The sequence below is a fragment of the Lycium ferocissimum genome, chromosome 8 (assembly GCF_029784015.1).
Source record: "Lycium ferocissimum isolate CSIRO_LF1 chromosome 8, AGI_CSIRO_Lferr_CH_V1, whole genome shotgun sequence".
Lineage (NCBI taxonomy): Eukaryota > Viridiplantae > Streptophyta > Magnoliopsida > Solanales > Solanaceae > Lycium > Lycium ferocissimum.
The window spans coordinates 51342094-51353230 of NC_081349.1; the positions used below are offsets into that span (position 1 = coordinate 51342094).

The 11137-nt window shown below is 36.8% G+C and overlaps 1 protein-coding gene across 2 annotated transcripts; it reads left to right on the top strand.

The window, feature by feature from the left end:
- The first annotated feature begins 715 nt into the window (after positions 1-715).
- On the top strand, positions 716-10871 carry LOC132068720 (uncharacterized). Of its 2 annotated transcripts, none has more exons than XM_059462398.1 (7): positions 716-834; positions 2726-2810; positions 6741-6833; positions 7430-7460; positions 10349-10384; positions 10481-10616; positions 10728-10871. In XM_059462398.1, exons 2-7 carry the CDS (start codon positions 2745-2747, stop codon positions 10780-10782), a joined length of 417 nt encoding a protein of 138 aa, XP_059318381.1. In that variant the 5' UTR covers positions 716-834; positions 2726-2744; the 3' UTR covers positions 10783-10871. The 2 variants fall into 2 exon arrangements, with proteins under 2 accessions (XP_059318381.1, XP_059318383.1); XM_059462400.1 differs by having other exon boundaries at positions 10358-10384.
- The last annotated feature ends 266 nt before the right edge of the window (positions 10872-11137 follow it).

An 11137-nucleotide genomic window follows, 5' to 3' on the forward strand; every position in this document is an offset into this window, starting at 1 on the left:
CTTACTATTAATTATTTATTTTCTAAATCATTTCGCAAAACATAAGACTAAATATCAATTAATATGAATATTATGATAAAATACTCATATCGATTATTGTTTCTTGAAGGATGTGCAAAATCCAAACTAGATATGTAAAAGTGAACGGAAGGAGTAAAATGTATTAATCTTGTGATCTTACACATGTTATGTGAAAAATTGAAATTAAAGAGTTGACAAAAAAGAAAAAAAGACATGTATTCCATTCGTCCCAATTTATATTACACTCTTTCATTTTTAGCCGGTTAAAAAAAAAAAAGACACCTTTCTATATTTAGTAACAATTTAACTTCAAATTTATCATTTTTCTTTTAATAAAAATGATTTATAACCACACAAAAATCTATGACTCATTTTGGACCACAAGTTTAAAAAATCTTTATTTCTTTCTTAAATTTCGTGTCCAATCAAACACCTTATTATAAAATGAGATAGACAGAGTACACGTTTTAGCCGTTAATTACCCTTTCTGTCCCTCCCTTTTAGTCTATTCCAAAAAGAGCGTGTCTTTTTATATTTAATAAGTTGACAATTAAAAAAACTCACCTGACAAGTTATAACCAAAATGTACAAATGACATTTTAATATGTTATACATATTTTTAATTTAGGGCCATAAAATTCAAAATTATCTTTCATTTATTAAATTCAGTGCCTAATAAAATTAAGACAGTTAAATTAGGAGGGAGAGGAGTAGTTGAGAAGAAAAGGCCACGCCATCTTGAGTCGAGCACCTCTCACCTTCCGAAGAATTAATTTTACGCGAGGATTCCTTGAGCTGATTTCGGCGTCTCAGGTACTCTCCTACTATCTCCTTGATTCTACGTCTATCTGTTGATTTTATTCCCATAATTGAGTTTTATGTTTTTCTAGTTTGCTGTGGTTAATTGTATCGAGATAATGGTAAAAAAACACCCCTTTAGTATCACTTTTTTGTGAGTTTCCTACATCAACTATCAGGCGTTTACATTTTCTACTATCACCAATTATTTATCAAAGCACACCTCGACTAGTATCTGGTGGTGCGTGGTGTACATTCCTTTTTTGTTTTGTTTAGAAATGGTGCCAGATGGCATTTTCATGCAGATAATTAAAGGAATTAATTGGAAAATTAAAGGAAAAAATTAAGAGATAATGGTAAAAAATATTGCCTTTTTTTTTTTTTTTGAGTTTCCAGCCCTAGTCTAGGTGTGTTTTGATAAATAGTTTAGGTAGCAATCGCAAACACTTAATAATTCAGGTGTGTTTTTGATAAATAGTTGGTGGTAGTTCGGGTAGGAAACACAAACACCTGATAGTTCAGTTAGGAAATCTACAAAAACGTGATACTTGAGGTGTGTTTTTGACCGTTATCTCTTTCTTTTCCCCTTGTTCCGAGGGGTTTTAGGATTCTGTCTTTTCTCTCTTTATGTGTGTGCCATTGGATTATCCAATTTCAAGACGTACTACTCTGTGAGTCAATTGCAGAAAAGAAAGAAGGAAAAAAAGAATCCAACTGCTGTTTGTGTTCTTTTTTTTCTTTTTCTGTTGATGAAGTTTGATGTTTTATAAAACTCATCAAGAATATGCAACGTTAGATAGTTACAAAAGTAGTAAGTGTGCAAGCTCGTTTAGCTAGAGAGCTTAGAAAATCCAACTGCTGTTTGTGTTTTCTGACAAATACAACAACAACAACAACAACATACCCAGTGAAATCCCACTGTGTGGAGTCTGGGGAGGGTAAAGTGTACGCAGACCTTGCCCCCATTTCAGAAGATAGAGAGGCTCTTTCCGAAAGACCCTTGGCTCAAGAGAAAACATGATGAGAAAAGGTTAGATAAGCACAAACAGTACAAAGCAAAACGGAAATGAAACTAACGAAAGCGACAAAAGCCATGATAAAAACGATGCGAGAAAAGAAGCGATGGCTAAGCACATAAAATACGATAATTGTGGTACAAGAAATGATTAATATTTGCAGAATCAAAGGACAAAATGAAAGTGAAGATACGAAACGCCGGGATACGTGGGACTAGTACGACGGATACTGGACTACACATGTTCTCGGTAGGCGGGCACGCCAGTCCTTCTACCCCAATCGGCTGTCCTCCTGTCCATAGCCTCGCATCTAAGGTCATGTTCTTGGTCTCGGCCTTCCGCTTGTCCATGTCCTGCCCCGCCTAAGTTTCGATATCTCTCCCCAATCTATCTCGCCTGCCCGCGTCCGTTGACATTCTCGCCAAATGAAACCGTCCATAGCCAACCTCTTCACATATGATATGGGGCTTGAAATGTCTCCTCCTCTTCACATGCCCAAACCATTATCGGCCGTGCGGATCGCCGCATCTTGTCCTCCCATAGTTTAGACTCCCACCTTGTTTAATTACTAATTTGGGTATGTACATATTATCCCCAAATGTAAATTCTTCTTTCGGTGTGCCCACACATCCATCGCAACATTCTCACAAATGATAGCGTTAAAGATTCATGGAGATCATTAATGAAAAACTATCTTTTAGCTCTCTCTTAGTAGAGCTTTAACTTAGTCTTAGTTAGCTTCTTCTTCCTTCAAATTCAGTATTTGTATCATATTGATCCTGGTTTGAGTTCCGTAATTCCATAACAACTGAAATAATTGAAGAGGGTTTCCTATAAATATATAACCTGCATCATGATACGATAGTGTTTCTTTCTCGAACATTTTGCAGGGACAATTAGATAGTTGAGATGCTGATGGACGAGGCAAAAGTCTTGCTAGGCTTTCCCACTAATTCTTGCCCCACTGCTTCTCAGGTACTCCCTCCCTCTCAAATTATCTGTCGTGGTTTCTAAAAATAGTTCGTTTCAAATTATTTGTCGTTTTATAAGTTCAAGACAAGATTAATTTTTTTTTTTTCCATTTCACCCTTAGCAGTTTTTGTTCTTGAAGACTAAACACCTCAATTATGGGGTGATGTTATGATTGTTCAAATACCAATGATGGGTAAAATAATTAAAAAGCCCTCCTAATTAATGTTTCTTAAGGGGCGTGTCAAAGAGAATCACGACAGATAATTTGAGATGGAGGGAGTATATATTTTTCTATGTATACATAGAAATGTGTGTGGTGTGCTTGATTCATATATTACTTAGGATACTACACAGATGTTCGATTTTTCAACTACACACCTAAATGTTGTGGGGTTCAGGGAAGTATTGGTGGTAGGAAGAAAGAGAGATAGATGATGGAGAGAGTAGGCTGTGTTGGGTGATTCGACCAATGTGTCATTGGTTTGGGGTATCTCCCCGCTGGTGGAGCGACGATTGTTTGGTGGCTTGAAGATGGATATTTTATGGTGGTTTTCTACTGTGTTTGTATGAAATTGGTTGGGAAGAAGGTGGTTCATGGTGAAGAAGAAGCGTAAGAGGGATGGTGGATATAGGTGGTGGTGTTTTGGTCAGAGTGAAGAGAGAACTGGGTTCTGGTTGCCGGAAATATTTTCCGGTGAGGGAGACGTAATGGGTAGGAGAAGAAGAAAAAGAAAAGGAAAAGTAAAATGAAAATTAATGAAGCAAAAGTAAAAATTAAAAATTAAAAAAAACCTAGGCTTAGTACATACTTTTCCTGCTCCAACTTGCACATATTTCCCTTCTAGACACTCTCAATACACGTACAACCTTAGCGATTATTGAGAATAAAGAGAAGAGTTCATATGTTTGTAGAAGAGGAATATTTTCTTCATCAAGATGCGAAGGGTTCTTTTCATCCTCGATCTCATCCTTGGTAACGACTGCTGGTGCCAATGGAAGAAGAGGGAGGGTGGGAGGGGCCTCTTACCTTTCTTCTTCTTTTTCCTTAATTACATGTGTCTTTTTTCTTGGGTCTAAATTTCTAGTGCCATTTATTGATTGTTTTGGTTGACACATCAAAAGTGCGTGTCTTTTATGCATTTAGTTTTACGGAAACTGGGGATTTAGAGGCAAGTTCTTGCTTAATTGAGGCGTCTATCTGGTCATTAGAACAGTTAAGAGTATATAACCGATAAATCGTGCCATGTTTAAAGGGCGATGTAGGAATTTAGCTTTGTGTTTTTCAAGGGGCAATCTCTTTTCACACTTATCCACTCTTTGCCACACCCTACATCTTTCCTTTTAGCACCCAAAAGAGGTCCCAGGTATGTAGTAGAAAACATTTATATTTTATAGCCCAAAATCTAGCCAGTTCAACAATAGAATCCTCCATTAACAGTAAAACACTTCTTTTGGAAAGGCTAGTTTTAGCCCTGCCATAGCTTCAAAACCACAATCACCCTTAAGTGTAGAAGTTCCTTTCAGCTTCGCTTAATGGAATGGTATATTCTGCAACGAGCACGTATGGAACTTCTTCTATGATTCCTTCATTATTATCAACGAAAAAACCTTTTATTCAGCCCAAACCAGCAGTTTTTTTTTCAACATTTGGCTTAAAGCCTCCATAACTTAAACAAACAAATGTGGGATAATGGGTCACCTTGTTTCAAGCCCCTTTGAGATTTAAAGAAACTTTCCGTGTTACCATAAATCAAAAAAGAGAATCTGACCGTAGAAATACTCACCTTTATCCGTTGAATCCATTTATCCCCAAATTTCATCAGCTTCAAAAGATCAAACAAGAAAGATCAGCTGACAGGATCCAAAGCCTTTCCATATCCAGTTTATACATCAACCCAGACTTTTTGTTGTTCAAATAATATCCAAGCATTTGTTCACCACAAATGCAACATCAATTATTTCTGTCTTTTATAAATGCATTTTGATTCCAGAAATGAGCTTGTTTATTACTTCTATTAACCTCTCAATAAGGATCTTGGCAATAATATTATAAATACTACCTAATAGACTGATATGAAATCTTTCACATTCACTGCTCCTTTATTTTTTGGGACAAGGGCACTAAACGTAGCATTAAACTATTATTGAAGACACCCTAACGATGAAAATATTCAGTATTTTCATGATATCTTTGTTAACAATAAACCAATGTTTTTGAAAGAATGTCATGTTAAATCCATCCGGCTCAGGTTCCTTATCCCCTCAAACAAGGTTTCCTTCATTTCATCTTGCCTTTCATTGGAAAGCATGGCTAACAATTCCCAATCCACTGAGGTCTCCTCTCTTCAAGCCAATTACGGTACTGTCCAACTTGACTAACCATGTCAAAGACCAAGTAATTTTCAGCGACTTTGACTCACCACAGCAGCAACGGACTCTTAAGATCTAGGGATTCGATTCCACCCATTCTCAACCACCTCCGCCCTTTTTGACTGGGTGATTGGGCACGTCCAGCGACTACAAATAGAACCCTACATCAATTTCAAAAGATGTCTCCTGTGATATGGTCTATCTAATCTGCGCAATCTCCTTTCACTGGAACTCTCGCTCAGCAGCCTCCTCTTTTCCATCGACATACTTCAAAAGCTTAGCTCAATTACCTTTGTTCTTTGCTTTTCCACTATGCCATCAACCATGTATTTACCAAAAATTAGGAATGCCCCGGTGAATATGACTTTTACTGCTTCCTGCAGTAAAGAAATGGATCTTGGACCTAACTCCACACCAAAGGCTAGCTCATAAGGTGAGGATTGCCCAAGATTGTAAAGGAAATCAGAGACTATTCGGAAGATTAAATCAAGTGTTTATGGCTTCGGCCTTTTGGTGTAAATTACAGTAGGTTAAAGATGAAGACAACGTGTTAGATTTAAATAGACTCATTACAGGGATATGAGGTTGTAGAGGAGGAACTCTTTCTTTTTGTTTTTGTATAGAAGGGTTTCAATGGTCCTAATCTTCCTGGCACCATCTTAGTGTGAGATTTATATTATTGTGCTATAATACGTTACCTTACTTTTTCCCAAAAAAGAAAAAGATTCAGCCGGGCTATTTGAATGTGGGCGATTGTGCTAGAAACCAAAAATGATGCTTAAGCCAACATTTCCCTCGGATTTGCAAGATAATTTTGTAACTTTTCATTTTATTGTCTTTTGCTTTGTTTTTTCTGTATTAGGAATTTAGGATTCTGAAAACTCATGTAAGTAGTGATCTTTTGTATGAGAACTATTCAGAACTCCTAACTGAAATTGCAGAGGAAGATGATTCATTCATCATCTTATGCAATAAACATAAAACCTGAGTAAATGAATTGAAAGATGCAATAGTGGTACGTATCCAATAAGAATCAAGTTTTACCTGAGATCTCTTCTCAATTGTATAGAGGAACAAAGGAGGAGACTGAAATGAAACAGTTTTGTGAACTCTGTAACATATTGCCTTCTCCTGATACTTTTCCTTGAATTTCTTCTGATAAGTAACCATTTAATTTAAAAATAAGCACAATGAGGGGTGTTAATATTTCTGACAACTTTAGAAATGTGTTAGTCATTACTGAACGTTCTTTGGCCTCTTGGACTGCTAGAATCCGTGATGAAAACTTGTAGCCTTTTCGCTCTGACTTCTCATTTATAATCTTTAAGTACTCTGCCTTCTCATGAGTAATGTAATATGTCATTACTCTCTGTGTTCTTGAGAACTTGGTTTTAAAACATTGCCTGTTGTAGTTTTTATTTGTTCTTCCCATAGGTTCAGATTTGTTTCCTGTGAGCAGGGATATGAGAGGGTTAAAAGTCTAAGCAAAAGAAAAGATGTATTATTGCCGGTGAGCCTCCATTTATGAAACTAATGATAGTATCACATTTCAAACAAATGTAGGTCAAAGATGCTTATAGAAGGAAGGTATGGGACACTCATCCTGATTGCTTTCCAGTTCATCTCAAACCTAATGCAGAACTCAAATTTAAAATGGTGAGCTTCCACTTTGTAGGCACAACAATTCCACCCCCCCCCCCCCCCACCCGCCATGTTCCTACTTCTGTCGTTCTCCCTTGAAACAACTGCTTTATCAAATTACAATATTTTGCCAAGTGTTTATTTTCATCATTTCTTATGATACCTGCTGCTCCTTTTTTCTGAAACTTCATTTTCATCAAGTTTGGAGCATCACAAAACAATGTTTCGCTAGGGACTAAGATACTTTGAAATGTACGTTAAGTGGCTTGTTCAACATTTTCTCCATTATAGACTTGCCTTAATCAGTCGGTTATGCCAAACCAAGGTAGTCTTTTGGGACCACTTGAGTAGAGCGAAGAAATAATTTTTACCATGAGAACCACAATCTTTATTTATCCTTTTGGTAACTCTTGTATTGTATGAATTTTCCCCCTCTTTCTTGCAACTACGCTCTTTAATCTAGAAGTGTGAGCAAAAGGGTAATTCTTTGACTTTCACCTGTTTGTCCTGTATCTGATGAAGGTTCAATTTATGTGCGTCATTTCTTTTCTATGAGCTTTTATTTGGTTGGTCATTGCTGCTGAAGTTTAAATGTGTGTGTGTGGCTGCAGATTTCAGAAGCTTACACTTGCCTGCTTTCGGGTAATTCTCATGTCTTAGCATATCTGCAACATGTGACAGGCTAAGAAGATACATTTACTTGCTTGAAACCTTTAGTCCTTTACTGATGAAATGTGAAATTAATGTGATTTTCAAATAAAGAAAGAACCTCCTTGCCCTTTCCGCTTACAATATTGTTTCTTTTCTCTACTCATCTTGTCCCTTTTAACAAAGTCTATTGTGATAATTCTTCATTTTATATTCCTGCGGGAACTACTCTTAGATCTTCCTTATATTCCTTTGATGTTAATGGCTTGATCTAGTTCTAGTTTTCTTAAGGCATGACAGAAAGCTAAGTGTTCCATTTAGCCCCCAGTGCTTTAGTCTAGTGGTAAGAGCGCAACACATGATGTTGGGTGTTGGGTGCACGTCACTGGCTCGAAACCGCTACAAATAAAAGCATGGTAATTAAGTGGAAAAGCTGAGAGGCATTATCATCTGGTGGGATGAGATATGGTATTTGCTCCCTTAGAAGTGTGAGCTTCTAAGGACCCTTTATTGTCTTAAATGATTGATGTGTTTGATTGATGGTCAGAAATGGAAATAGGATTTGTTTTTTGCTGGATATTTACTATGGGAATACTCACTCTGAAAAAAGAGTTTCCCCATATATTTTCCTTATCACAACTGATAACAACACTACAATAACAGATCTTCTCGGGAGAGATGGATGCCAAGTATCATGGGATATATCATTCACGAGGCTCAAGAGTAGAAATATGATTGTGTCAGTTAATTTTTTTCCCCAACAAATTATTGCACAAATGAATGTATCAAACTGGCAACTACCGAAGTTCCAATTGAGTTATATGAATTATTTGTAGCTACAAACAACATATCCAATATATTCCCACAAGTGAGGTCTGGGGAGGGTGGGTGTACGCAGACCTTACCCCTACCTTTGTGGGGTAGAGAGGTAGTTTTCGATAGACCCTCGGCTCAAGAAAATCGTTTTTCAGAAAAGTTTGGACAGAAATGTCAGAGTAGAAGGCTATGATGAAAAATAATGAAGAAAGAAAAGCACTGACTGGATCCTACGACAATAGTTTAGAAAAGACCCAAAAAGAAAAGGAGTATCAAATGATTCAAAGAAGTAATATAATCATCAATTTAAACAGGCAAGATACACATAAGTTGAACAACTATATTTGAACTCAGTGTACTATAATGGGAGTTTGCCTGACAACAGAAAAGAAAGGAGAGTAGTTGTCGGTGAAACCCTAACGATCAAGTACAGAAGAGAGAAAAATTGAGGAACGAAAATGATTGTTTGAAGTGGGTAAGAAAATAGAATAGTGGACTTAAAAGAAGATAGGTTTGGTGAATGGAATGATTGTGACTGTTAATGGAGTATGAAGCATTGCTGACTGTTAATGGAGTATGAAGCATTGCGACTGTTTGCAGGCATAAGCTTTTTTAAGTATGGTATTTTGGTTATTTAGGTCTTTAACTTTTCACTTTTCCAATAATATGATATGATTATGCTAATGGCAAGCAACTCAACGGTATAGGATAATTGTTAGCTGGTGCTACCTGTCCTAGGAAAATGGAAAGATGCGGACCATGTATTTTTCACTGCTTTGCCGCAAAATATGGTCCTTGGTGCATTCCATGATTGATGTGGCCTTGATGCTACATAGAAAAATAGCTGAAGTAATGTTGAGTTGGAGAACAAGGAAAAGGAGTTGTGGAAAGTAGCTCATCTCTACTTCTTCTGGCAAATGTGGAGAGAAAGGAGTGGATGAGCTATGAAGAAATTGAAAAATATATTTGGAGAATAAAAAGCTCCTTTTTGTTTGATTTGTGTTGTGTAGGAAAATTCTTTGTTGTATAGTTTGTTGGACAGATTTTTCTAGAAGCTTGTTGTAAACCCGTACTGTATTGCAACACAGACTTGGTGGGATATGAATTAATTATCGGTGAGTTTCCGATCTGAAATGAAACAGAATTTAGCAAAGCATACTGATGTCTCCTGCAAGAACTTGGGTTAGTGTAGGTTTAGTCCCTTGATTTTGGGGGGAAAAGTGTCTCTTAATTCTTGATTGTAGTTCATAAGACCGTTTAGTTTCTTTGAATCCGCTCTATGGGGCAGTTCAACATATCAGATACCACAGTTTCTACTGTGTGACTGCTTCTGTTTAAGATTCAATCTGCTAATATTAAGCTGTCTGGTAGCGTATGCTAGGTTTCTCTGTCTGTCATCTTACGACAATATTTGGGATTGAGGCGTTGTTGTTGTTCTCTTCTTATGACAATTACCTGTGAATGATTGAAAGGTTTTTCTTTAATAAAATCTCTGTTTCATGTACATGTACTATCTTTACATGATCATACAATCCTAACTTAGCAAACTAGCGTACTCGAGATCTTTTGGTCAATCCAACATGATATCTTGAAAAATAGCATGTTGTTGAGGCCTAAAGCAAACTCTTCTTCCATTAAGCATGTCAATGGTGTTCTTTAGGTGTTTGTTGTATGTAAGTACTTCATTCCAGTATCATCACATTATGGCTCACAGAAAGAAAATATTGATTTCGTGGGCCCTGCGTGATACGTGATTGAGATAAAGCTAATTGAAGGGTGAAATGTGCCATTTGACAATATAGCCTGTTGGTACTTTATTTCTTAATGCTCCAACATCAATTGTCCTAATATTGAACCTCATACCCTTGTTGAAATTAGAGAAACTAAATATTCAGTAACACCTAAACTTCTAGGATGGAAAACGCTAAAGTTTACCCCAAGATAAATACGGTGTGTGCATTAACTTGTCTAGAGCCCTATTGGTGTACATTTTAATTTGACCAACTGCATTCTGTTTTATTTGTCCCTACTTATCTTAGTTGGGTTCATTTTCTCACTTTGAATAGAAATTACAGGTGCAAGACAAGGTCAACATGTAGGAGGTAAGTTACTCTAGAATTAGCTCTTTATTGTGTCCATATGCATTGTGTGCACATGTAACATGGGATCTAATTAGAATGACAATATTTTGTTTTCAGTTGGATATTCGCGTGTTGTAAGAAGTGGAGTTCCTAGAGGAGGGGGAGGAGGGAGGAGAAACCATGCACTGATTGGGCTTCCCTTTCTTTGTATTATTTTGGGAACTGCAGCATTGGGAGGAACAAATGTTGCCAGGTAATTGGCATGTTGATTGTGAATTGTGAGATGATCTTTTGTTACTTGCTTGAAGAAAAGTTTAATGAGATGATCTGAATAGTTGTTGTTTTTTTACCTTCTCCACATCAGGTCCTACAGAAAACAGAGGGCGGATTATCCTTCTCATAATCCTTTTCTCCCTTGATTAATCATATTTTTTCCAACATTGTGTATGTATGTATAATAATACGACATCTTGCCAAGGGTCTATCGGAAACAACCTCTCGACCCACAAGGTAGAAATTTGGAGTCTGCACATCCTGTCCTTCAACCAGGCACATGGCTTGTGGGATCAATGTAGATCTGTGGTTATTGCTGTTGTGTAGGTATGTATAGATATGTTATGGTGTTAGTCCTCTACATAAACTGATCCAGTAAGCTTTAAGAAGTCACATTTGTTAAGTTGTGTGAACTTTCAACTGTAATTCTGAAGGTCATTATGTAAATTTAGAGATTTGTCTCTGCATCACATGAAAAGAAGAGCAATTAAACAAGAAAGC